This window comes from Pezoporus flaviventris, unplaced genomic scaffold (assembly GCF_033815535.1).
Source record: "Pezoporus flaviventris isolate CSIRO_AGI_PZ_B2104156 unplaced genomic scaffold, CSIRO_AGI_Pfla_v1 ptg000063l, whole genome shotgun sequence".
In the NCBI taxonomy this organism is placed as follows: domain Eukaryota; kingdom Metazoa; phylum Chordata; class Aves; order Psittaciformes; family Psittacidae; genus Pezoporus; species Pezoporus flaviventris.
The window spans coordinates 11,262,175-11,289,486 of NW_026892611.1; the positions used below are offsets into that span (position 1 = coordinate 11,262,175).

Sequence of the window (27,312 nt, forward strand, 5' to 3'; positions counted from 1 at the left end):
CAGAGCGAGCTCTTTATCAGTCAGAGCAGCCGGGCACCGCCGCCCCGCAGCTCCCACTGCCCCGGGCTCCCGGCCCCGGGCACGCAGGACCCCGATGCGCCGCTCTGGCGTCTGGCCGGCCCCGGGTGCAGCCTCTGCCCCGCGCAGGCAGGGACTCCCACGGGAGGGGACCCGGCTGTTGCCAGGCGTGCCCCTTCCCGAGCGGCCCGGCCGTGGTGGCGCTGCCGGCGGCTCCTTGCAGGCGTTGCTGGGTGCTCGTCCTTCAGCACCGAAGGTCTGGGAAAGCCGGGCCGGGAGCAGCTACGAGGAGCCACCACGGCCCATCCCCGCCACTGCCCGCGTCGCCTGCTCGGGGATGCAGGCTGGGTCACTCAGGATGGAGGTGGAAACGCTCAGCTGCCGGAGGGAGCTCAGGACGGCTGCGGGGAGACGTGGGACATGAGAACTGCCCCCATGCCCTGAGGGCTGAAAGGGTGAACCCATCCTGGGGGAGATGGCTCTTCCTGACACGTCCCTGACACAGCCCACAGCAGGAAAGTTGAAGGGAAACCCCTGTCCCGAGCCCTGCCCAGCCGGGACACAGGCTCTCCGCAGGCTGGAGCACGGGTGTGAAAGGAACATGGAAAAGCACAGAGCACACAGCCCCGGAGCATCCAGCGGGTGCTTCCCTCCCGTGCAGCATCAGCATGGTGCAGCGCCAGCCCCGCTCCCCCCCGGGACACCCCTGTCCTTTTCCCCCTCTCTGCTTTCTCATCAGTCCATGCCGTGGGCCAGCCCCGCTCCTTCAGGGTGCTGCAGACAGGCACAGGGACACCTACTTGGCCGAAGCGCTGGGAGGGAGCAGTGCTGATCCAGCCAGGCCAGAGACGTCTGCGTGAGGCTCTCCATGCTGGCCGTGGAGACCATGCCATTGAAAGACTCAAAGAGGGGCCGGATGATGATACTGAACTGATGGGAGCAGAGGAGTTAAGGGCCAGCCTTGCCAAGAGCATGGATTCCACCTGTAAGGTTCAGGCAGCACTCTCCTACAGGCAGCAGGACAAACCTCCCTGCCCAGACCTGGGCAGACCTGCTGTGTCCCTTTCTCAGCACAGCACCATGCTGGGCACCAGCCCATACTGCTGGGGCGATGGGGATCTGAGTGTCACCCAGGAGGCAGTGGGAGAGCTGTGTCACCCCCATCACAGCTGAAGCTGCCAGAAATGGTTGATTAGACACAAGACAACTCTTCAAGGAGACTACTAGTGCAGTGTCCTCTGGAGTGACCAGGAGCAGGGCATGACACCAGTGTGTTCGGTGTGCTCCTCTGCTGGGACCACCACTGGAGGCTGGTGATTTTGTGCACTGCTTTGACCTCCCATTCCCTGGCCCTTGGTCTCCTCCATTCTTCCCTGGCCCTTTGTCTCCTCCATTCTTCCAACCACATGGAGCCCAGACTTGTGTCCCAGGCATGGACACACCTGTGTCTCCAATGTGTGCCACGTGGCCACCAAGACCAAGCCATCATGTCACCAACTTTGTGTCTGGACCTTTCCTAATCTCTAGTTGATGGCTGCTGTGTCCCAGAGCCAGTTCCCACATTGCCAGGAGCTCTTACCTGCACGAGCTCAGCTCTGCCAGTGACTCCTCCCCAAGGACTGACCATTTACACCTACAGGGTTTGCTCCCTTGTAACAGAAGCTGCCTCCTCATCTCAGCATGTCCCACCATGTGCCCTTGGCTGGGAAACATCTCCCCATGGCCTCCAGAGCCTCTTGAGCTGGAGAGATCCCACAGACCCAGGAGAAGCGGGTGGAGCTGAGGACCTGGTGTCTGGTGGAGGGTTCTGAGCAAGCTGCAGGCACTGGCCCCAAAGGATACGATCCAGAACTTCCAGTTCTGCAGCGTGGAGGAGCGGACGTACTCGTCAAACATGCTGCGCATCTGGTCGAAGCGCTGGCGTGTGATGGGCACCCCTGTGGCTGGCAGCTGCTCCTGACAGAGGCTGTGGGGCACCAGCACTGCTGTGGGTCCATGTTTAGGAGACTGGGAGCCACAGGGCTGCCCCGTGGGGAGAGGCTCCGGCAGGACCTGAGCTCTCAGCAGGGGTGAGCAGGCAGTGTCCCCCTCCCAGGGCAGCTGTGGGGCACTGCCTCATGTACTGGTCCCACGTGGCACTGCCTCTTGAGCATCATCCCTCCTCCAAACAGGGTTTGAGGTGGGGCAGAGTCAAGTACAGGTGCTGGGAGGTGCTCGGGAGACCTGCTGTGTCCTGCTGCCTCCCCAGCGCTTGCCCTGCCTGGGTACCCCGATGCAGGCAGTGGCTCCCTCCTGCCTGCCCCAGCCATGCCCCACTTACTTGATGGAGCCATTGAGCTCCTCGATCTGCTCCCGCAGCCGCTGTGCCTCGTCCTGCAGGGCTGCCCGCTCCTGCTGCAGCTTGCAGATGTACTCGGCTGTCTTCTGCAAGGTGGTGGCCTTGCTGACCTGAGGGGCCACAGCGTGAGACAACGCAGGCAGCTGCTGGGACTGGCGGGCTGTGGGGCACCCGGTGCAGCAGGGCTGGCAGCGCAAGAGGTGCCCTGCTCCAGTGCCCAGACCACCCTGGCATAGCTGCACCATATGGGTCTCCATGTGCCTGCTGGGGGCTTGCAGCCTCCTGCCCCAAGGGCTGGGGCACAGGACAGGAGCTCCCTGCACTGGGGCAGGCTGGAGATGCAGCATCTCCAGGGGACACACCTTGTCCCTCCATGCTCAGGGCTGGCCGGTCCATGCAGCCCTGGGCACTCACCTTGATGCTGGGCTGGGCGTTCAGCGTGCTCACCAGGCTGTGCAGGGTGTTGAAGCCCAGCTTGATGTTGAAGCGCCTCTTCTGCTCAGCGGAGATGTGTGTGATGCGGCGGCTCTCCACCTGCCAGTGGAGAAGTGCCATCAGGCACCTCCTGGCAGCAGGGGCAGCCCCGAGCCACCGGCCCCAGTGGGGCTGGGCTTGCCCAAAGTTTGTAGTGAGGGTATGGGGGAAGCTTGGAAGGCAGCAGGGAAGGGGGGTGCATATGGAGTTGGCTCCTCCCATAGCTCCTGGTGTACCTTGCTGGGCTCAGGCCTGCCCCGACATGACACGGGATGGTGCAGGGGGATGCCAGTGCCCAGCCCTGCAGTGGGTCTCGGGGAAGCCTGGCCAGGCTTGGGCCAGTCAATGCCTGGAAAAGGGAAAGTGATGCTCTGGGGAGAGAGGCAGCAGCAGCCCCTCGTGATGGGCTGACATCAGGGTCCCACACTGGGATGGGCAGAGAAGAGCAGCCTGCAGCACTACCCCAACCCCAGGGCATCTGCCCCAGCATCCAACCAAATCTTATCAGTTTCTCTTATCCCAAATCCCACTCATTTTTCACAACGGCTCAGAAATGGGAACATCTGGAATGTGACATTTGAAGTTCCCAGTGTTTCTTGTGGTGGAATTTGCCGGGAGAGCGGACTGAAGGCAGCAACGCTGTGATCTGGTGAGACCAGAGCCTGGTTTCCAGACACCGCTCTGGTTTCTGTGGGTGAAAGCAGGGCACTTCCTGCTCAAAACCCAAGCTCCGGGTTTTCAAAACCACAGCCCGACATTTTGGTCCTTTCTGTCTTTTCCTGTTTCTGCTTTTGTCCCTGTAGAAGAAGGCAGGTGAAGGGACTATGCCCTCCCTCCCACACACAAAGATCTGCTCCATGCTCAGCCGGCTCAATGTAAATATCTGGGATTGAAGTAAATCTGAAACATCCCCATGAGGTTTGGTGCAGGCTCCCTGCAGGGGATGCAGTGTCCTGGGGAGCTCCCTCGTGCGTCCCAGACTCACCGCAAGCCGACGTGGGGGACAGCCGCTCTGCCTTGGGCACCAGCAGCGGGCCCGGCTGGGTGCCTGCCAGCGGCACCGGCACCACCTGGGAAGGGCTGGAGCCAGGAGCCAGCCCTGGGCTCAGCTGGGCCATTCTGGAGAGGAAGGTGGCAGGGACGTCTGGGACAGTGCTCTGCTGGTGGGAGAAGGCAGAGGGAAGGAGGAGGTTGGGGACCCAGCACCCCACGTGCGCCGGGGACCAGACCTTCCCTTTGGGTTGGTGGGTGCCCAGGCACTGACATCAGAACATCTGCGGGGGGACAGGGAAAGGGGACATGCAACTCCTTCCAACCATCTGCAGGGCAGCCCCAGCCCCATCGCCCCAGGAGAGGGGCCCTGCAAAGGGATGCTTCCCACCTCCACCCTGTTTCTTTACAGGTGATTCCTGCCCCACATGCCACCTCCTTCTCCCTGTGCCTGTCCAGCTCCATATTGCAAAGGGTGACCCCACAGAGCCCCATCTACCCCCTTGCCCTAGCTCAACCCCTGCCCAGCAACCAGGAGAAGGCAGTGTCTCATCTGGGGAGGCACTTCCCAACCCGGGGGCTAGGCAGGTGCTTACCGGGGAAACAGGGGATGTGGGCACGAGTCCTTCACCTATCGGGCTTGGGGCATCCAGGACTGGCTCCTGCTTGGCTGCAGAGGGCAGGGAGCAGAAGGGAACTGTTGTGTGAGGGTGCTGGAGCCCTGGGGACCTATTCTGCCCCCCAGGACAACCAGCTCACAGCACAGGCATTGCTGCAGCCCTTCCCTGTCTGCATCAGAGAAGGGTAAAGCAGCCCCTAGAGAGAGAGCTGCCTTTGCTCCCTACAGCAGGGATATCTTCAGGAGCCTTGGTGCAGGCAGGGACCCGCAGCCCACCCCAGACATTCATGACAGCCTCCGTGGGACCTGTCCCACCTCATGTATGGGCAGCAGGTCGGGCAGGACCCCTCAGCCCCTCTGTGCCAACAGGAGAGCAGGCTGGGGACACAGGGACTTGGCAGTGGTGCCCGTGGCTGAGCCCTGCGGGGAGACCTCCCTGGGCATGGCTTCCCCCCGGCTTTGGGGCTGCCTCACTGTGGGGAGAGCCACACGCCCTGCCCAGCATCCCCAGCACCCAACCCCAGGGAGGCAGCAGGGTCCCACCTCCGATCCCCCACCCCAGCATCTCCCCCCACCAGTGGCTGGCCCCGGGCCCCCTTACCTGCAGTCAGGAGCTGGCTCAGGCGGGGGTTGGGCATGGCCAGGGGTGTCGGTGGGGGGGGTCCCGGCAGCCTCTTCCCCTTGGTGCCATTGGGCTTTGCCTTCAGCCGCGCGCTCCTGCCCTGGGGCAGCCCCTTAGGGGGGGCAAACCTGGGGTCGCCCAGCAGGGGGGGAGGCAGGAGCTCGGGGGCAGCCGGGCCGGGGTACCCCGGGGGCACCATGCCTACAGCATAGCCCAGCTCCGGGGAATGGGGGGCGAAGCAGGGTGCTGGGAGGGGGGATGTGGGATGGACGAGGAGCGAGGGGCTGGGGGAGCTGGGGTAGGGGAACTTGCAGCGAGGTGCTGAGATGGGGGAGCACAGGGGGTCCGGGCTCAGCACTGATGCCCCGGGGGACAGGCTGGGAGGGGGGTAGTGGGGTCCTGGTGGCTCCAGGCTGGGGGGCCCGTACTGCAGCAGGGGCTTGTGTCGGAGCTGGGGGCTGAGGTCGCTGGGCACTGTGGTGGGGGTGTTGGGGGGCAGCAGGGCTGGGGGGAGCTCGGGGCCCAGGAAGGCGCCGTGGAGGCCAAGCTGGGAGGCACCGCCGGGCTGCAGGAGACACAAGATGGTCAGAGGGGTGCCGGGGCACTGTGGCCGCGGGCCGTGGGCTGTGGTCCTGCTCACCTGGAGGAGGGCGGCGGGTGAGAGCGGGGCCTCGGGACTTGCGGGCAGCCCCCGAGCACCCATCAGGCACCCCCCATCACCGAACAGGGGCTCAGCCATGGGCATGAAGCAGGGTGGCTCCTGATAGCCTGGTTGCATCTGTGGTGGCAGTGGCCGGTGGCTGGTGAAGATATCTGTGGAGACAGAGTGAGGGGCATCAGCAAACCATCCCAGAGAGGGGATGTCAAGCCCCAGGGCACACTGGGTAAAGTTGTACCCCATTACCAGCACTGCCAGAGGTTTGCACCCGTGAACAGCCTTGCCACATCAAGGGGATAGGAACACCCGCCCAAGGGTGCCACCCAAGGGAGGGGACCCCATCCTGACACCCCGCCAGGCACCTCATGCTGCAGGGCTGCTCCCAGGGCTAGGTGGCTGTACATCCCCTTCTGAACCAGCTCCAGCGTGGGGCAGGCCCGGTGACCCCCAGGCTGTGGGGCAGCCACAGCTGGCAGGCTCAGAGGCACAGCTCACAGCATCCCCCAGCCATGGGGGACGCTCCCCTGGAGTCACGGCGAGCGCTTACCCCCCCCCCAGCAGTGCCGTGCGTGCAGCCTGCGGCTAACCACATCCCATGGCCTTCCCGAAGCTGAGCCCCGTGACCCTGCCGCGACTCCCTCTCCCTTCCTCTCCCCTTCCCACAACCCTGCTCCTTCCGCAGGCCCAGACGCTGTGGTGCAAAGGGCTGGCCTGAGCTTTGAGCCACCTCCTTGGGGAAACGAGCTCCCCGGGCATGGCAGCCCCATGCCCGCTTCGGCTTGGTGCTGGCGCTGTGGCTGTCTGTGCCGGTGCTGGCTCGGGCAGTGCCACCAGGATGGTGTTCCCTGGAGAGGATGACTCTGAGCTGGGGCTGGGGCTGCTGGATGCTTCCCGGTAGGATGCAGCAGGAGTGCTGGCTGCGTTTGCAGACTGGCACTGACTCTGTGCCTGAGCAGCAACCCTGGCATCCCCGCTGGGGAGCACCCAGCCATGCTCCCAACCCCTTGGCTGGCATGACCATCACTGCCCCAGGCTCCATTTCACTTCCTGCAGAGCCCGGCTCAGTCCACATGCTGTCTCTGGTGCCCTCAGGCATAGCCATGCCGCAGGACTCTGCTCTGCCTCCAGTGTGGCGCAGCCTCCGGCACCCAGGGTGCCCTGGCTGGGACCTGCAAAGGTCTGAGACCCTTCTGAATCTCCATCAGAGAAGCAAACATGGCAGCAGAGTGCGATGCCACGGAGCTGAGCACGGTGATGACTCCAGCGGTGCCATGTGCTGGCAGCCAAGGGTAACCCCAGTGCGAGACAGTGCAGTGCCATCCCTGAGCTGCCCCACTCAGCCCTCAGCCTGCCCCTTCCCCCTGCCAAGGACACGGTGAATGCCAGGGAGCCTGGCAGAGCCATCCCTGCCGTTCCACTCATTGTGGGCTATGGTGCTGCCAGGCAGGGTCTCAATCTCCCGAGGGTGCAGCACCCAACTCCACGCTGCCCCCAGCTCTTCGTCATGCCCACACGGCACACTGAAGCTCTGCGGGTATTTATAGGCATTTCTGGTGCCCAGCTCTGTAGATTCAATTCCTCTTGTGCCTCTTGCTCTGCGCAGGGATGGAAGGTCGCTGGCAGCCCCCAGGAGCCCTGTCCCCCCTTCTTCTTACCTCTTCCCCACCCCACAGCTCTTGCCCACACTCCTCTCCACCATTGCATCACCCTGACTTCTCCCCAGCAGTACGGTGTGGCCAGGGCACATCACTGCTCACAGGAGAAGAGCCCATGCGGATGGCACACCACACCTTTGGCATCCCGTTCAAACCCAGGGCTGGCATTGGGGCTACAGAACCCATTCCTAAACCAAGCACACTCCAGCATTGGCCTCAGGCCCCGAGTGAGCCCTGCAGCATGGTGGGGTGATGCCACCCCATGGGATGCCAGCGCTGCCCCCTGTACCCCAGTGCCCTGTATGGGTCCTACCTGGAGCGCAGTGCCAGCAGGGCCCGGGGCCCGGCTGCTCCCTTGCATCTGCCATCAGGACTTCTCCATCCGCCCCACACCGTGCTCCGGCGCCCACTGCGAACATGAGGAGCTTCCTCCTTTGGGGATTGGTTTGCCTGTGCTGACTGACAGGCGCTGAGCTCTGCCACCACCACCAGGCACAGTGGCAGCCCTGTGACCCTGTGAGCCCTGTGCTGACCCAGTGCCCACCCTGCACGTGGGCACCATGGTGCTCTGTGCAAGGCTTCCTGCTCCACACCCTGCTGGAAAAGTGGCCTTAGGGACACGATTAGGTTGGCTCTGGCAGCCTGCTCCCAGCATTCAGCCCCCATCTGCTCTCCCCAGTCATCCCACAGCCCTGTGCATTCATGACCTGGCACTGCCCATCACATGGACTGCGAACACCTCTGCTCCTACATCCCTGCCCCACACACGCCCTCTGCCCAGCGTACACCCCACCTCCCTCATCGCTGTCACAGGCCTGTCAGCAGGGCTGCTCTGCACAGCATCCCAGGAAACGCCATGTCTGGGACAGGACTCCCACTCACGGGAGCACAAAAGCCCTGGGGCACACAGGCCATACCTGGGATGCTGTCTCTGACCCCAGCTGGACGTGAGTCCCTCCCCAGCCCCAGCAGTCCCTCCATGTGGATCTCCAGGGTTTGGGCAAAACATGAATTACATTGTCCTGTAATGGTTTGGGTTACAGGGACCTTAAAGCTCCTCCAGTTCCAACCCTTGCCATGGGCAGGAACATCTTCCAATAGAGCAGATTGCTCCCAGCCCCGTCCAACCTGGCCTTAAACATTCCTTGGAAAAGATTCTCTCCTGCAATGAAGTGGCTTGCAGTAAGACCTGTTCCATTCCCATGCAACACCCTGGAGCAAAATGCTGGCCTTTTCCCCAGGAAACAAAAGACAACTTGGCTGCTAATAGAAATGTATTGGTTCAGATGGGTACCCCTGTGCCCCTTGCCATCTCCTGCTGAGCATGAGGCTGTGCCATGTGGTGGCACAAATGGCACAAACGGCAAGTTCTGGGCCTGCTCCTGTGACACTTGTGGTGAGGTGCTGCTTGAGAGGGGTTAGTGCAGACTGCCAGCACTGTGCAGGGTCTCTCAGGGCAAGGGACACTCGTCATGTGTCACTGTGACCCATTTGGAGCTGTTCCACCTACCAGTGACTGGCACCTACTTGGGGCACCTGGGGACAGGAGGCAAAGGGCCAGCAGTGGGAACAGACCCTCTTCCCAGAAAGGGTCTCACCCTGATGAGACCTCTGGAAGGAAGGAGCCAAAGGATGCTCCAAGAGCCTTCCCGTCACATCCCTCCCTGGGGCATCCCCCCGCCTGTCCCAGCACATCAGAGTGTCCCAGCCTAGTCCCTGGCAGCATCTTATCTTGCATCACGCTATGGCCGTGTGGTGCAAGCACCCCTGTTTCCTCCTGCCAAAGGAAGTGGAGATGGCTGTGGAGCTCACAGGGTGCCGATGGATGCACAGAGGGGTCCAGAGATGCTGGTGCTGCCCAAGGCCACCAGCTACCGGGAAGGCTGCAATAACCAACACACGCTGGCTCTGGCATGTTTGAGGGCAGAGCTGGTCCCCAGTGCAACGTGTACCGGCAGTGCCTTGCCCTGGCATATGAGGACACTGGGGACCAGGACGTGTCCCAGCTGATCTCACGGCACAGCTCAGAGCCTGCATGGCTCCATGGGAGGAGGCTGCCATTGCCCACTTCCTGGTGTCCCCTCAGCAGCCCCCTTGCCCCAGGTGGCCATCAGTGCTAGGTTTGCCACCGTCCCTGGCAGGGGCAGAGCACCGCCCAGCACGGGGACCCACTTCTAAGGCAGCCCCCGTGGCTGCTCAGCCTGGCGATGGCTGGGCAGGGGGACACAGCAGCACAGAACCTGCTCTCCAGAGGTTTCCCCTCTCCTGCGGAGGACACTTGTCCTTTGGCTGCCGCCGAGGGGAGGTGGTTCAGCACCCTGGGAACCGCCAGATTTCTCTTTGTAGAAATCCGGAGCCGCTGAGGTTCTGCCCCGGGTGCAGGCAGGCAGCGGAGCCCCTGCCCCACAGCCTGCCGCAGCACCCTGCCCGTGCACGCTGCCTTTTCCATGCCAGGGCATGTCTGGTGCTTTCAGGCCACCCCTGCAGCTCCTGCTGCTGCCTGGCCAGTTTTGGGCTGCAGTGGGGCGCAGACCGTGCTGGGTTGTGTGGGATGCGGCTGGCTCTTACCTGAGATCTCCATATCATCCAGGCTGGGCTGCAGGGGCGCCAAGTCCGGCTGTATCATGTCAGCATTCCCAACATAGGCTGGAAGAGGGCAGAGCTGCAACGCTGGGGCCCAGGCACGCAGCACCCTCAATACCCCCTTCAGGGTTCCTCCCACCCCTGCCCTCATACCTGCCTGGCTGCAACCCTTTCTGGCACCCCAGAGTCACCCTGTGTCGCTGCTCCTTGTGCTGGCAGGGAGGTGGTGCCCCCTCTGTGGAGACCCAGGACCATCCCATCCCCACCATCCTGCCCACCAGTGCCCCTGGGACCTCATCCAGTGCTCAAGAACTCCAGGGAAAAGTTGATCCTTGGCACAGGACCCACCTGGTGCTGCAGGAGCACGAGGGACCTGGCCAGGCAGGGTCAGCAGAGGGTGGCCATGGAAGGCAGGCCCTGTCTGCTCCTCACCCAGGGCTGGCAGCACTGCCCTGGAGTCTGGTGCAAGGTCCCTCATGGGTCTAGTGCTGCCTGGGCAGCTCAGCACACCCCACCTGAGGCAGTTTGTAGGGAGCCACCCAAGGAGGGGATGCTCCCACTCTTCCCAAATAGAGCTCTCACTCTGTAGCATCCCCCCCTCCTGCCCCAGCAGGAAGGATGCCAGGGGATCCTCTCTGCTCAAAAGACACAGGCAGCAGCTCCCAGGGTCAAGGCCAAGAAGCAGCAAGGGGCTACTGCGTGTGCTGCCCACCTGGACCTCCTCCTCCGGATCCTGCTAGAGCATGGTCTGGAACACCTACCATCCTCGGGGAGTGCCTGATGGGCACTGGGCGTCTGTGTCATGGTGAAGAGGGTGTCAGAGATGTCCGAGAGGAAGGTGTCCAAGTCAAAGTGCTGCCTACCCCCTGGCTCCTCTTCCTCATCCCCAAGCAGCATGGGCACCACGTTGCAGAAGAGCTGGTTGCACCATTTCTCCATTGGCCTCCAGAGATCTTCATCCTGCATGAGATGAGCAAAGGAGCCGAGTGGGAAGGGCCCATGCCTGGCTCCCCACCTGCGCTCCCTGGCAGCTCCCATGCTCCCTACAGCATTTATCACTCCAAAGCTTCACACCTGGCACATTGGTACTTCCACAAGTGTGAGTGTGGCATCCTAAGGACTTGGCATCCCATCCCATAAGGCTTGGCATGCCCTGGTGCTTTTGCCTGCCCTCCTCCCAAGCTGCCCAGTGCAGGGGTTTGCGTTGTGCCCCCCTAATGCCCCCTCCCCACCCTTCCCCAGCCGACTCACCTGCTTTGGGCTGGAGACCTCCTCCTCCCTGGTGGTCTTTCGGAGCTGGAAGGTGAAGATAGCCCATGTCACCCCCCAGCTGAGGCAGGCACAGTGTGGGGCAGGGCAGAGGGGAGCAGTACTTAGGATGGAGGTCCCTGGAGGGCTCAGGGTGGCTGCCATGAGCTCACATCTGCCTTTACCCCACAGGGTTTGGGCTGAGCAGCTGTGGCAGTGGTGGGACCGGTGCTGTGTGTGACTGCCAGCACCCTGCCTGCCTGTGTCACCCCGGCCTTTATGGGTCCCGAGCAAGTAGCTGGGGGTGAGGCTGGACCACGCTCCACCCCGCGTGGCAGGAGGCCAAGGTTGTGGTGCGAGCCTGAGCAGAGCAGGCAACCAGAGCAGCACGGAGCCACCCAGCCTGCCTGGCAGCACGTGCTGGCAGGGTGAGATGTGGCTGCCAGCAGCATGCCTGTGAATCCCAGCCCAGCCCCAGTGCTGGCTCTGCTCGACCCACCCCAATATGTGTGCTGTGGGTGCGCTGCCAAACCCAGCCCCAGAGGGTGCAAAAGGCAGGGGACAGTCAGGCAGAGCACACCCAGCACCGAAGACAGCATGGGATGGCGTTCCCATTGAACTCCACCCCACCAGCACCATGTGAGCAGCCAGCATCCCCTCCCATACTGGCAAGAGCCATCCACATCCTGCTCCCGGTCAGCCATGGGTCCATGCTGGGTACGCTGATGTCCTGCCCCACCACTGGCACCACCACAGGACAGGCAGCATCGTGGGCAGAGCCACTCACCCGCTTCTTGTAGTAGATCCTCCACTTGTGGTACTCCCTCATCACCACCTCGATGCGGCGTTTCCAGTAGTTGCCCTCCAGCACAACAGCCTGGTGGGGCAGGACAGGGGAGTGAGGGCTGATCCCCACAGCCCCCAGACCCCCACAGCCAGGGCTGGTTTCCTTGTGCCACATCAGAAACACCTTTCCAGCAGCTCTGTGACACACAGCGAGCTCTGCCCCTGTGCGTCCCCAGCTCCCCCTGTGCTGCGCAGACCTGCTCCTGCAAGGGTCCGTGCCCTACCTCTGGTTTTCGGTGCTCATCAGCTTCCGAGCCCTCAAGCGGGGTGATGAAGCCACACACAGGATTCTTCCTCCGCTCCACATCTGCACAGGGGAGCACACAGCTGGCTTTACCCGTGGGTCCATCCCTGGGCAGCCCCATCCCGCCTGGCATTGCCTGCACTCAGCAGGCACAGGGGATCTGGCTCTGTACTCACACTGGATGTACCATGCTCTCCAGATAGCATTGTTGAGACGGATTTTGTCCCGGCAAAGCAGCCGCAGCCCCTTGAAATTCTTCCACTTTGGAGACACCAGCTTCCCACTAAAACACCAAGCGAAGGAGAGGCTGAGGGGCACCATCCCCGAGCCTGCCCAGTTCAGGGTCTCACAAGAGGGAGGTGTTTCGAGAGGGGACCAGCCCACCAGCCGGGTGGCACATCTGGGGCAGGAGCTGCCATGTGGCCGTGCTGCAGGCTGTTAGCCAGGCACCTATGGGAACTCCCATCAGAGCACCCTGAGGTCACGTTCACCTTGGGAGCAGCACAGACCTAAACCATGGGCTTCACAGACCCACATGAGGCTTCTCGAGCCCCTAGGACTAAAGCAGATTGAGGCTCAAACCCGGCACCAGGGAGGGATCCCGCTGCCTCCCACCAGCACGTCTCCATCCTGGCCCCAGGGGATGCAAAGAAAGTTTCCTGCCCAGGAAAGACGCCTGGGGAGATGTGGTACTGGGGCTCTTGCCTCACTGCAGCATCTCCCCCTCTGCTTGGGGAGAACCCTCTGCAGCCCTGATCCAGCTCTGGGGCAGCAGCACAAGAGGGGCATGGAGCTGTTGGAGCGGGGCCAGAGGAGGCCATGGAGATGCTGCGAGGGCTGGAGCAGCTCTGCTCTGGAGCCAGGCTGAGAGAGCTGGGCTGGGTCAGCCTGGAGAAGAGAAGGTTCCTCAAGGGGAGACCTGAGAGCAGCTCCAGTGCCTGAAGGGGCTGCAGGAAACCTGGAGAGGGGCTTGGGACAAGGGATGGAGGGACAGGCCAAGGGGAATGGCTTTAAGCTGCCAGAGGGGAGACTGAGATGAGCTCTTAGGCAGAAGCTCTTCCCTGTGAGGGTGCTGAGGCGCTGGCACAGGGTGCCCAGAGAAGCTGTGGCTGCCCCATCCCTGGCAGTGTTCAAGGGCAGGTTGGACACAGGGGCTTGGAGCAAGCTGCTCCAGTGGAAGGTGTCCGTGCCCGTGGCAGGGGGTTGGGACTGGATGAGCCTTCCAACCCAAACCAGGCTGGGATTCTGTGGTTCTATTTCTGACACTCCTTTTAATGCCAGGCAAGGCTTGGAAAATCTCCCTTCAGGTGGGGCAGGGGCAGGTAGAAGGGCAGGCATCTGCATGGGTCTGGGAAGGCAAGAGAGCAAACTGGAGTACGTTATAGACATTAAGGGACACTCACTTGTGCCCCAAGGCGGGCACAGAGCGGAACCAGCCCTGCCCTCAGCCCAGCACTGCCCTGAGCTCTTCTCCACACCCATGCCCTACAAACCTGTGCCCCCATCGCAGCCCCCAGCCCTCCCTCCTTCCCGTTTCCCAGCTCCCAGCAGCAGCTGTGTTTGTTCTGTAGCTCTCTGTGGTGCAGTGATGTCCCTAATGGGGCCCGCCGTGCAGGCAGCTTCATTTCACTGATTGTCTTGTTTCCTTCCAGCTGAGGGGAGATGACCTGCTGTGCTCTGACCAGGGAGGTCCTCGGGGTCCTGCTGCCCCAGCAGCTCCGTGGGGATGCTGGGGTCTCTCTGCCTTACTCTGGGGTCCTTTTCCCCTCTGCCTGCGAGTTCAGCAGCTGCCCTAGCTCTCCCACCCATGAGGGCATGGCCTCGGGGCAATGTTGGCTGCACGGAGGGGCCCTTTCGGGCAGGCTGGAGGCTGCACAGCATCCCTCCCCAGGAAGTCCATGCTGAGAGTTTGTCCCTTAAAGAGCTCAGTGCTATTTTGGGTCCCACTTATGTGGGGCACATGCATGGAGGAGGAGTAGGGCCTGGGCTGGGTTTAGGGATGCTGTATTCCCTCGTTGCCAGCATCTCTTAGGTCCCTCAAGATGCTGTCAGTCCATGTTCCCAGGGAGGTGCTAGGGACGAAAGCAGTGGCTGGGTAATGCTTTAAGCAGCAGCACACTTGTTCACTCAAGCTTGTGAAACCTCAGAGCATCCTTGAACAAAGGCTGGCCCATTCTGCATTAACCTGCCCTTTTGAAATCTGGCACGGCCCAGCAAGTGGGGCTCCCTCCCTCCCCAGCAAGGAGCTGGATTGCAAACAGGCTGCTGCCCCCGAGGTTAGAGCCTGAACAGGCAGCAGTGCAGGCAGAAAGAGCCCTGTCCTGGTCCAGCTGGAGGAAGCGTGCCAGAGTAGAGGGGAGAGGAGAGCGATGCTGTCCCATCTCACTGCAGGGAACAAGGATGGGGACCTCTTCGGCTCCAGAGCCTGATGCAGGGATGTGTCTGGGAGCGGGTGCTCCCACCCATGGGGTGGATGGGGATGGTGTCCCCACAGGGACCCAGCCCACCCTGCGGCCCCAGGGGCTGGGGAAGGACCGGTGTCCCTGAGGCTCCAGCCTGCAGAGAGTTAAGGACGTGGCTGTGCTCTGGCCACTCTGCTATCACCAGGAGTTTGAACTTTCCCCCTTGGCACAAGGCAAACGGCGCGGTGGTGCCAAGCAGAGGAGCCAATGGAAGGGACGGGTTTCCCGGGCACGTGGCCATATCGTGCCGGTCAAGGCTACCCGGCCACCCTCACCGGTGCCGCCCACCAACAGCCAGGGCAAGGGAGGCAGCATGAGGGCAGGACCGCAGCCCATGGATGTGCACTTCGGCCACGCTTGGGGCTGGTGGGGTTGTGGCCACGGAGCTGCTGCGGGTCCTGGGAGCTGCCTTTGGGCTTTGCCATAACAGCCTTTTTTGCCCATTAAGAATCCTTTCAGGTTTGGGGCTTATCAGGCTGATCTTTGCTCCCTGGTTTGCCTTGGAAATGGCCCCACCCTTCCCAGGAAGGTGAATGCAAACCCCAGGCTGAGACAGGAGAAAGGTTTGGGATGTCCCAGGATGCCCCATGCTGCAGAGGAATGGGGACGCAGGTGCCACCATCGTCTAAGGGGGCATGGGCTGAGGTGGGAACAGGGTTCAGCCTGAGACCAAACCTGGTGTGGGTCAGCACTGACCCTGTTTTGTCCCGTAGGTCCTGGGTTTGCTCCATGATTCATTCAGCCTGTCCAAAAGTTTAAGGTGTTGCAGCCCCTGCCTTCATGGCAAAGTGAGTAATCTGCTCTGCATCAACAGCAAGAGGAGAGGGGAGGAACGATCTGGTGTAGATGCAGGGCTGTTGGGATGCGGCATGCCCCAGGGTGGCTGAAAGAGGACAGCATTCCCTGCAAGTCCTGACTGCTCATGTTCCATTTCTCACAGCTTTTGCTCCTAAAATAATGTTTTTTCCTTGATTTTTTATGCTTTAAGATGCAGAGTCTGACAAAGGAAAGTTAAAAATCTAACCACAATTTTCCTGAAAAGTGCCTCCAAGTAAAAAACCGACTGTGTTCAAATCCACCTTCAAATCTCTACTGTCTAAACGAGCTTTTCTAATTCACCGCATTCTGCTGATGGAGAGGCTGCTGCTCCAGCTTGGTCACTCATCACACTGCCTGAGCTAACTCGAGGGCAGTGCTGTAACAAAGGTGTTAATAGGGTGTACTGCGGATTAGATAGGGACCCGCTCTGTGTATTTACTCCCAGACTGAAGTGCTATTACACTCACAGCTCTGCCTCTTGAGCAGCCACCATCCTTCCTGCAGAGCAAGCATGGAGTGCCCCAGATGAGAAGTCCTTTCAGTTGAACCTGCTTAAGTGAGTCCAGAGGAAGCCACGGAGCTGCTGTGAGGGCTGGAGCAGCTCTGCTCTGTAGCCAGGCTGAGAGAGCTGGGCTGGGTCAGCCTGGAGAAGAGAAGGCTCCTCAAGGGGAGACCTGAGAGCAGCTCCAGTGCCTGAAGGGGCTGCAGGAAAGCTGGAGAGGGGCTTGGGACAAGGGCCTGTAGGGACAGGCCAAGGGGAATGGCTTTAAGCTGCCAGAGGGGAGACTGAGATGAGCTCTTAGGCAGAAGCTCTTCCCTGTGAGGGTGCTGAGGCGCTGGCACAGGGTGCCCAGAGAAGCTGTGGCTGCCCCATCCCTGGCAGTGTTCAAGGGCAGGTTGGACACAGGGGCTTGGAGCAAGCTGCTCCAGTGGAAGGTGTCCCTGCCTGTGACAGGGGGGTGGAACTGGATGAGCTTTAAGGTCCCTTCAACCTAAACCAGGCTGGGATTCTGTGATCTAAGTCCTCTTGCAAATAGTTGTCCAGGAAGCTGGATAGCTGCAAACCAAGGTGGGTATCTTGCCGATCCCTGGAGATATGACCCCCGTGTGCATTAGAGTGGGAACAGACTTGAGTACCAGCCAGCTCCTCTGCCCACTGCTTGGACAGGATCAGCCCCAAATCCTTGGAAAATGACAGAGAAAAGGCACAGAGCTCCCTGCCACTAGCGACAGCACAGCATGCTCAGCATGGACGGGTTCACCCAAACCTTTCCTTTCCCCTGACTCACTATTGCCCTTCATGTGGATAATCCACAGCAGAAACTGCCTGACCCACCGCAGAGCCCCAAAGGGTCCCGCTCCATCGGCACCGAGCTCCGCCTCCCCCTCAGCTCCTGCCGCCGTCCAGCCAGGGCACAGGCAGCACCCAGGTACTCTGAGGTCCGGGTGAGTCCAAAGCCCCCTCAGATGGTGGGGATGGACCCAGCAATTCCAGGATGTGGCCCCGTCAGTGCAAGGCGCTTCCAGCCGGTCTGAGCTAATGCACAGGGCTGCGGGCGAGCGCTGGTGAGCTGTGGGAGACTGAGGTGAGTGATTTGCTGGGAGGGCAAAGGGAAATTCAGGATAATCCAGAGAGAAGGAAACGGGAGAGGGCAGCTCAGTGTGTGTATCACTGTGATCTCCGCCTGGGTGCTTTCTGCCCTGGTGCATGAGTGTTCAAGGCGCTGTGAATTAGAGAATCAATGAGAGAGTATGGCAAAGCTATATGAAGCATTCCACTGCTAGGAAAGCCTCAGAGCCTGCTATCAGCTTGCCAGGAGGATGGATTCGTCGGGAGTGTAAGAGTGTAACTGAAGCCTGCCTCGTTTTAAACCACAAAAGGAGCAGGGTTGATACTCCAGGTGGCTTAACAGCCTGGTGCCCCTGCCTCCTAAATCTCTCCTCTCAGTATCTGCAGGGGAGCAGAGGAGGTTAAATCTGCATCCCACCCTAAGAGCAGCTACAGAAGGTTTCTGAAGCACAGGACAGGCACGTGCAAGATATAACACCACGAGTGGCTGCAGTTTGCAGCTCCCATTTGCAGCCAGTTTTTGCACCCAGTTTTTCTCCCTTCAGGAGGACAGTTCCCCAGGCCAGGCATCCAGTGACTCCCTGCAGTGGGTCACAAGAAGGTGTGTGAACTCTGCCAGGCGGGACACTGGGAGTCCCACTGCAGTCACGGGGAGAAAGAGCTTGCTTGGGTGGGGAGGCCATGCTAAGGCCAAAGTGTGAAGAGATCCTGAAGGAGCTCAGCTTCACATGCTCCGCTTTTTGGGGGAATGAAGGCAAGGGGGCTGCAGGGAGGTGAACCCATGGAGAAACAACAGCCTAAGGAAGGGATTCAGAAGGGATTCAGAAATGCAGCACGTTGCAGGAGAAGGAGCGGAAGACATTCATGAAGTCTTTGGCAGGCGAGCTGCTGGAAGTGTCCTGGAAAATGGGTACTGGGAAAAAGGGCCTGGGAACTGCTTCATCCCAGCACCAGGAGGAAGACCTGGAGGAGGAGGAGGGGGTTTGCTTCTCTTTGAGAGATCTGAAGAAGCAAGTTACTGCCAGAAGCCAGCCATGATGTGGAGAGAGGGCTCCTTTCCCAGCAAGGGGATGATGCTCAATCCTGCCCCTGAAGGGATAATACATCAGATCCTCAGGGTGATTGCTCAAGCTGAGACACGACTGCCAAAAACATCTGTGAAGTGCCATGGAGGAGACTTAGAGAGGGGAGGAATTACAACTGCCCCCATGAATCTGGAGAGTTGGAACTAGATGACCCTAAGGTCCTTTCCAACCGAAACCATTCTGTGATTCTATGATTCTATGAAAGTTGAGCTACAGCCATGGAAAATGATACTGTTTAGAGAGAGTTCAGTGAATTGCCTTTGAAACTGTGTGCGCCTGGGCAGCAAGGGATGGGCGGCTGCGGCAGTCACAGCTCAGCCAGCAGCTCAGGAGAAGCGATAGTTCTCTGCGTGCAGCGCTGCGAAGGACAAGTGTGGGTACTGTGTCCAGACTGGTGCCCCTGACAAAAGAGGGACGCTCACAAACTGGGGTGATCCTGCAGCAGGGTGCTAAGGTGGTTGGTGACTAATGTACATGACAGAAGAGGAGGGTGACTGACGTGTGTGTTCAGCCTGAAGAAGAGAGGCTGAAGAGAGCTGGAGGGATGGAGCCTTGCCTGCAACATCATGGCCAACCAAGGGTGGTGTCCAGCTGCTGTGGTCTGCTCCACTGCCAAGGCAGCTACACCCTGCTCCTTTCCCCTCTGCCCAGGGAGCACCAGAGCTCGGGGGCATCCAGAGGCTGTGATGCATCTCAGGAGTCAAGAGCTTGAGCACTTGGGATGGAGCAGGGTCTGCTCCTCCAGCCCCAAGCTGCAAGGGTAAGAACACAGCAAGTGTGGGGCTGGGAGAGGGAAGGAGTGTGGCCAACAGTGCCTGAATGTCCTCTGTGTGTGGCACTCAGGGGTGACTTGCCCCTGTCTTGTCCCCCCATGCTGAGGCTCACCATGGTCCCACAGAGTGCCAGCGTCACCAGCACCTTGGAGGAGGCTGCTCCATGCTGGCCATGAGCAAACCCTGCAATCTGTGATGTGGCCATGGGCCAGGTGTACACAGCTATGTGGCAGCGAGTACCCTTGGAATGCTGTCCCAGTGCCCCATGTCACCAGGCCTGCTCTGGAACATGACAACATATTCCATCATGTTCAGCACTCAAGGTCTTCAAGGCATAGCTAAAAGGTCAGCAATGGAATGAGACCCTGTGTGAAACAAGGCGATAGACAACTCCTGAAGCCTGTTTTGCTGAGGTTTTGGTTTTGCATGGGCATTGTCATTCCAGGTTTTCACCTGGACATTTTGGGAAAGTTATGTAAGCAGTTTTGTGCTGACACCAGTAGAGCAAGTGACTCTGATGCTATGCTTGAGAGAACTCAAAACTCTGGGGCCTTGGCAAAAGAGGGGAGGGTCCAAGAGTGTGAACCAAGGCACTAAGAGACATGACGCAGGCTCTGCTGTTGTCACTGAGAGGCTGTGGGATGAGCAGGTCCCTACCATCCTGAGTTTGGCTGATGTGTGTGGTTGGGGGAATGATGCAGTCACCCATCCCATTTTGCAGGAGTAAAGGAGGGATGCTTTCAAAGGCCCTGGACAAAGCCTTGTGCAGCCATCCAGCCCCAAGTGCTGCTGCATGCCCTAGAATAACCTCGGGACACGTGGGCAGACTCAAGGACGGGAAGGCAGGACTCCTGCTCTGGGCTGAATTGCCAAAGACTGAGTGTTGGCTGCCCACAGGATTATTGCTGCTCTACAGAGAGTGCAGGATCTGGCCATGAGGGTGCCCCAGCTGGGTGCGGTGACTCCAGATCTCATGGGAAGTTGCAGAAGGGTTAAGCTACATGTGAAGAGAGAAAGAACTTCTCATCTGGCTCCACAGCCAAGAACCCACCCCAGCTCTTTGTCCCCCAGCCCCCCCAGGATGGTGGGTTTGGAGCACATTGCACATCGCAATCCAATGGAGAAGGAGAGGAAGATGCCAGGCTGCAATCAATTTCTGGATGGGCAGTAGGGCTCAGCCAGCCTCACGCCTTCAAAGAGCGAGGGGGGCCTGTGAGACACATGCCAGCGAAGGATCCCTGGGACTCACCTGTACTCCAGGCTCATGCACTCGAAGAGCCGGGTGAGGGTCGGGTCGATGCTCCGGGGATCAGCTGCTTCGGGCTCGGTGCGGTGATGGCGCCGCCGGGGCAGCGAGTCGCTGTGCGGGGACGACACCATGAAGTGACCACTGTGGATGACCTGAGAGGGGTTCTGTGCCCTGGCACCAGCTCCTGTGCCACCCACAGCCGTGTCCTCGGAGTCTGAGTCAGAGTCAGACATGGGGCATGGCCCAACGGGGAGCCCCACCTGAGCTCCTGCCATCACCTTCACCGGCCTGCCCCAGTACTGAGGTCCATGTCCTGGAAGTGCCAAAGCCCTGTGGATGCTGTGTTGGCACTGAGCACGTGCCGCTGGGCTCCCCAGCTCAGGACAGCCACACCACACCACACCACACCACACCACACCTCCTCCTCGGCTCCGCTCTCCCTTCCCCGGACCACGCTGCCTCCTCCACACTCCAAGGGTCAGCTTTCGTTTTGCCGAGCGGCGTCACCAGCCCTATTTATAGTGGTGGCAGCTGATCCCGCCCATGGCACACTGTGGCCAGGACCCAGCGCCCGGGCACCAGCCACTGCCCCCCTGCCACGCGAGCTTCAGCCCCACTCCTGCTCCTGCCGATGTGCCCGATGGCCCCGGCTTTTATTTGCCCTGCAAAGCCGGGGCGGGCGGCCGCGGGTGCCTGTCCCCTCCTCTCCAGCGGCCGCGGGTGCGCTGCAGCCAGCTCTGTTTACCTGCGTTAATCACGGCTCCCGGCGCGCTGGCTCTATTTACCCAGTGCCTCTGCCCTAATGTATCTCCCTGCACTTCCAAGGGAACAAATACAGATTAAGGGACACAAACAGGTGAAATTATAGCAACGGGCACCCAGCTCAGCACAAGGAATGTGGAGTTACTGAGCCATGTGCTGAGAAACAGCCCGGCCAAAAGTCTGCTTCAAGGGCTGACATGGCAAGAAAGGGGATGCAAAAGCTGAATGCAAGAGATGACAACAGTGAGCTCAGGTGTGGTGAGATTTACACACCTTGTAGTCATGCAGCCCTTCAAATGGGTTGTCTTCACCTCTGAGGTGTCCTGAGAGATGCTGACAGAGGCAGGGCTGGATGCACCAGCCCCCTCCAGTGCTCTTCTTTGATAAATACTGAGACCTGTTGCCATAGCATGTGCCATGCCAGTCAGACCTATGTCACAAGCATCTCCTCACTGACCAGAGCCACAGAGAGACACAGTGGATGTAATTTCAGGCTTAAATCACTTCTTTTTCTTTCTAGTTTCTGGCTACTTCTTCCCTAGCTCCAAAACCTGGCACAAGCACACACGTCTGGAGAGCACCCAGGACAGCTTTTAGGTACCTCTGATGAAAACACGGCATAAACAGTGGCATAAAAATAACATAGCATCTGAGCTTTAATCCAGCTTGCAGGTGTAGCAGAGCACCTCCGTAGCACACTGGTGGGGCCTTTTGCTGCTCCAGAGGAGTGAGCTCCTATCCGGGGTCTTTTTCAGAGCTGCCAGAAGCACATGTACAAAGAGCTGGTCTGGGTATTTTCACACTGATGGGTGTAAACCCCACTTAGAAACTGATTCTTTGCTTTTCAGGCAGATCTGTGCTGCTCTTTCCCTGCTCTGTGATTCAGCGCCACCATGTCAGCCCATCCTGAGCTGCCTGTCAAGGTAATGAAGAGAGAAGTCATTTTAAGACTACTGTGTGCAGACATTGTAAAGTGATGATCGGCAGGTGGGCGTCCTGGGAAACTAAGAACTAGACAAGCCAGAAGAGAAACAAAGATACCGGGGATGCGCCGGGTTTCTGGGGGCGCTCCATGCAGAGCCATGCTGTGCAAAAGGGATTTTCCAGGTTTTGTCCCAGAATCATTTACCATCTGTTTACCACTGAAGGCAGACTTTGGTCCTCTGGGACAGCATATGTCTAAGGGAAGCAGAGAAATACATCAGTGAGGCTTTTAGGGACACCATAACTCCCTCGTCCCTGGTCCAGCAGCCCTTGTGCTGCAGAGGAGGGAAATCTCTTGAGTGAAAGGCACTCATCCTGGGGAAGGGGGTGATGGTTCCTCAGAAGGACATTCCCCATCAAACAATGGACCAGAGCAGGGATCCCACAGAGGAATGGGCAGGCTGCAGTGCTCAGGGCTTTTGTAACTGGCTGTTTGGATCCTAACGCATGCAATGCCTGGTACAGCTATATGGATGCAACACAGTGAGAGCACATCAAGGGAGTTGTAGACCTGAGTGCAACACAAGGTGGATGTCCCAGAAGTGTCCCAAAATGTGCACTGCCACACGGGAGGTTGGAGGTCAGAGCCCCCACAGCAACACTCCAAAATGACCCCAACACCATCAGCAGGGAGAAACCGCCTCTGTGTCTGGGGGGAGAACAGTGTTGGGACAGAGAGGTCCCAGGAGCCCTCACCAAGCTCCACCAGAACATTTCAGATCTGCTGACGGTTGCTGTGACCTGTTACTTGCCTACCAAGGGAATGGAGGTGGCACAAACAGAGAGTGTCCACTTTCGGAAGGCTTGGCCACCCATCTAGGGATCTTCGGTGTTAGAGATCATTACTGTACCAAGTGGTGGGAACTGTAATAAACATGGGATTTGTGGGACCTTGTGCATAAACACAATAACCTGAGGAAGAGTCTGTATAGGTTTTTAGAGGAAAGTTGTGGCTCAGGAACCTGTTACGGTTGTTGGAAGGAGAGGCACTGTAGGTGGACAACAGTGATCTGGTCAACATCCTGTAATCCCAAAAGCTTGGAAGAATATCCATCACAGAGTCTCAAAGAGACTAAGTAGTAACAGATCAATAGCTTACAAAGCAACAATAAGAGTAACTGGTTAACGTTCACAATGTGGCCTATCGGATGCTACAAGTATCTCTGCTGGGGCTGGGTTTTTCAGAAGGGGCAGTGAATAGCACAGCGACAGCAGCTTCTGGTGAGGAAAAAAATTCAGAACAGTCATGCACAAAAGTGTCTGTAGGAAGCTTCAGAAGGCTTCAGGCTGCAGGGGGAGCGGGTGATAAAGTGGCAAAAGAAATTCAATGTTGATAAAGGAAGTGCACCCCTAACTATACTGCACACAGTGGGGGGCTCGAAACTAGTGATTACTCCTCAAGAGGCAGATCTGAGGGCAATTGCAGGCAATTCTCTGAAAACATCAGGTGGAGGCTCAGGAACAATTCAAATGTAAAAAGGCTTCAGAAATTGCAAGGGAAGGAGCGGACTTTGAGCACAAAGCATCGCTTGCCCCTGTATAAACTGGAGGGTGCTCGCAGCTGTGTGTAGTTGTGGTGCTCAGCCCAGAACAGAAACAGAAAAGGCCACTGAGATGAGGAAGCTGAATGATCAGAGGTGGGAATGGCATCCCTGAAAGAAAAGGCTGAGCAGATCAGGGCTGCCTGTGTTAGAAGAGAAATGAATGAGGTGGAACACACTAGGGGTGTAGGTACTGATGCAGCAGGAATGTGGTTAGAGAATGGTTATTCAGCACTTTTCACAGCACAAGAACTAGGGGCACCAGGCAAAGCAATGTCTGGCAAGTTCATCTCAAGATGTATTCCTGAACCTCATAATCCCTGCTTGTGCAAGCTCACCACATTTCCTTGAAGACAGCTCTGAGGACCACATTTTCTATGAGGAAGCGGATGAAATTCCTGTAGGCAGGCTCCATCCCAGACACCAAATGGTGACCAACAGAGAGGACTGGATTAAAGCTCGAGAACTGGACTGCAGGATGCTCGCAAGTGGATGCTGTCTCACTAGCAGTGCCTGCAACGGTTCCTGCTTTGCAGGGGTGGGTGAAGGAGATGGTGCCATGCTGCTGGTCTTGCCAGGTTTCCCATGGGGCACTGGTCTTCAACAAGGCAGTAGAAGAATGGAGGAAGAGACGGAAAACTCTTGCCATAGGCTCACTGTAGCCACTTCCCTCTGGAGCTGAGGTCCTCCACAAGGAACACCCAAGCTCTCCCCAGTGCTGCTGCGTGAGGCCACAGTGGTGGCAGGAAAGAAATCCTGAAAAAGATGCAGCCTCATCTTGGAGGCTGAGGACCCCTGAGCGACGGCAAGTTCCAGTGTCATGCTAGTCAGCATGTCAGTCATCTGCAATCTTGCAGCAAAACTGCTCATTTGGGAGGGCTGGATCTCCAGATTGCCGCAGCAGAAACCATTGCACCCCAAATGGCCCAGAACCAGATACAATGTGCCTGTTGTTGCCTGTCAGGATTTTTTCAAGGCCAAGTGGGACACAGGGGCTTGGAGCAAGCTGCTCTAGTGGAAGGTGTCCCTGCCCGTGGCAGGGGTTGGAGCTGGAGGAGCTTTAAGGCCCCTTCTAACCCAAACCAGTCTGGGGTTCTGTGATTCTATGGTTTTCTGCAATAAAATGTCTACAACTATCCCAGAAGCCATTATCATCCCAGAGCTCATTTAGCAGAGATCGGAGGAGGTGGAAGCACTAGGTACTGGTGCAGTTTTGCCACCTACGACTGCAGCCTGTTGGCTCGGAGCTGTGTTACAGGGATCAGATTTAAGGCTTTAATCTCATGACGCTTTCCAAAGTAACTGAAAGGTGCAGGTGCCAAGGCAATCTCTCCTTTGGTGTGTACAAGTACCACATATATGAGAAGGTCACCTCACATGATCTTTGCACATCATCAGAAAGGACCCTGCGGACTGCCTGGGACCCGCATGGTTGTAGGGTCCAGATGAAGCACAGCATTGTTGCTAGAAGCAAAGAGCTCATAATTATGAGCAGTGAAAGTGAAATACAGTCTTAATGAGAGCTAGCAGGCAGCCAGTACTAGCAGCTTTCTCAGCACCACTGGTGGCTTTTGCTCTTGAAATGTGATGATATGTGACTCACCATGGGGACATGGCCCTTCTTCCACCTCTATCTGCTGACGGAAGTGCTCTTTCCTCTGGGAGGGCTGCCACATGTCACAGCTGCGGCAGCCCCAACGGCAGCAGTGCTGCCATATCTGCCTACAGCACATCACTTCCCTGCTTCCTCTGCCTGGTAATGGGGCTGGCCTCTGCTTGCCCTGTGTGGGTGCCCATGGGGCAGGATTTCATAGAATCATCATAGAATGGTTTGTGTTGGAAGGGACCTTAAAGCTCACCCAGCTCCCACCCCTGCCACAGGCAGGGACACCTTCCATAGAGCAGCTTGCTCCAAGCCCCTGTGTCCAACCTGGCCTTGAACACTGCCAGGGATGGGGCAGCCACAGCTTCTCTGGGCACCCTGTGCCAGTGTTCATTGATGTATTGATCTGGGCAGGATTTGAGCAGGTTGCTGTGAAATGAAGGAGAGAAACAACCCACAAGAGGCAAATTGAGGAACTGAAAACACAGCTCAACGGAGCAGGCACTTCCCAGGAGGCAGAGAGGCACAGAGCAAAGGGAGCAGCTGAGGAACCTGGGTCCTCCTGCAAGCCTACAGGAGGAGACCCTAGGGATGGAGCCCCTCTGTGCCAGAGCAGTTTGGCAGACACAGGTGGGCACATAGCACAGAGCATCTGCATCACACCATGCTGTGCCTCACTCTGCTCAAACGGGTGCCAAGAGCCCAACTTCACACAGACATCCCTTGACGTGGCCTTGGGAGGAACCAGGGCAAGGGTGTGCTGGCAGGGATGGGAAGTGCCAAGTGCAGGGTGGAAGTGGGTCACATCACAAGTAACAGCTAAGGGAAAGCAGCAAAAGCTTCTCGGGGAAGGTAGAATATCAGTTTCTTCTCCAAACAATATGGTGACATCCCAAATAATTAAATCCTTTGGAAAAGGATGGGAAACCCTAGTTCAGAGAAAACTGATTCCCTCTTCCTGGAAGGAAATTTTCTGCTCTATATCCATGCAATGAGATTCTTGGTGCTTCCTTCCTCAGATGGCCTTGCTCACAATCTCCATGTGTACAGCCCGTGCTGATGGGCTCTTAGCTCTCCTTGAAGCACTAGGATAGAGCAACAAACGTGGAAGAGAAAATTGCAGCCTGCAGTTGGGCTCCTTAGGCAATATTTCTGGGCTCTTCTTGCCTGTAAAAGACCTGCTTCACACTGGGAGCTGCCTGGGGTGAGAGCACCCTCTGGGGACCAAGAGAAAGGTAAGCAATGAAACTTTACATTTCTCAAACCACTCCTTTTCACACTGAATTTACTTTTAAGTGTGTTTCATGACGGCAGTGGGTGCGAGCTTGCGCAGAGGAGGACCCTGCTGGAGAGGGCGAGCTTGCCACACCGGTTCTGGTGCTACCAGCCAAGGTGTCTGAGCCTCCCTGGAGAAAGCACAAGAGACCTCGGGATGCACAGATTGAGTTTGCCCTGGGTTCCCACAGCAGGGCCACAGACATAGAATAGTCAGGGTTGGAAAGGACCTTAAGATCATACAGTTCCAACCCCCTGCCATGGGCAGGGACACCTCACACTAAACCAGGGCACCCAAGGCTCTGTCCAACCCGGCCATGAACACCCCCAGGGATGGAGCATTCACAACTTCCCTGGGCAACCCATTCCAGTGCCTCACCACCCTAACAGGAAAGAATTTCCTCCTTATATCCAATCTAAACTTCCCCTGTTTAAGTTTTAACCCGTTACCCCTTGTCCTGTCACTGCAGTCCCTAACGAAGAGTCCCTCCCCAGCATCCCTATAGGCCCCCTTCAGATACTGGAAGGCTGCTATGAGGTCTCCACGCAGCCTTCTCTTCTCCAGGCTGAACAGCCCCAACTTCCTCAGCCTGTCTTCATACGGGAGGTGCTCCAGTCCCTGATCATCCACCTAAGACTCTGACATCAGAGTCTTAGAAAAATCATTTCAGAACAGAGTGGTAGAGGAATAGGAGCAACTGGAGCTGGTGCCTCCAAGGACGGACCCAGAACAAAGAAATGGCGAATGGTCCAATAGTGAAGTTTGGTCTAGGGTCTCCTGCTCTGTCACTGGGTTCTTTCATGGTCTGGAGGTGGACTGGAAATTCCTTTTTCTTTCTCCAGTAGTTGCTCCTTGCTAAGGACACATCTCCTTTATTTTCCAATTTGCATTGG

At 58.4% G+C, this 27,312-nt stretch overlaps 1 protein-coding gene across 11 annotated transcripts; it reads right to left on the minus strand.

Annotated features, from left to right (window-relative positions):
* MLXIPL (MLX interacting protein like) lies at positions 1-20,840 on the minus strand. Of its 11 annotated transcripts, XM_061470621.1 has the most exons (18): positions 20,672-20,828; positions 20,254-20,583; positions 12,472-12,578; positions 12,276-12,358; positions 11,993-12,082; positions 11,209-11,253; positions 10,719-10,917; positions 9,943-10,020; positions 5,702-5,874; positions 5,041-5,626; positions 4,417-4,490; positions 3,816-3,990; positions 3,067-3,179; positions 2,771-2,890; positions 2,339-2,466; positions 1,861-1,984; positions 819-948; positions 1-419 (listed from the first exon to the last, which is right to left on the minus strand). In XM_061470621.1, exons 2-18 carry the CDS (start codon positions 20,526-20,528, stop codon positions 301-303), a joined length of 2,619 nt encoding a protein of 872 aa, XP_061326605.1. In that variant the 5' UTR covers positions 20,529-20,583; positions 20,672-20,828; the 3' UTR covers positions 1-300. The 11 variants fall into 11 exon arrangements, 4 of the variants coding, with proteins under 4 accessions (XP_061326605.1, XP_061326604.1, XP_061326603.1 ...); XM_061470620.1 differs by having other exon boundaries at positions 2,339-2,442; positions 5,041-5,874; positions 20,672-20,831; XM_061470619.1 differs by having other exon boundaries at positions 5,041-5,874; positions 20,672-20,829.
* Between the last annotated feature and the right edge of the window lie 6,472 nt (positions 20,841-27,312).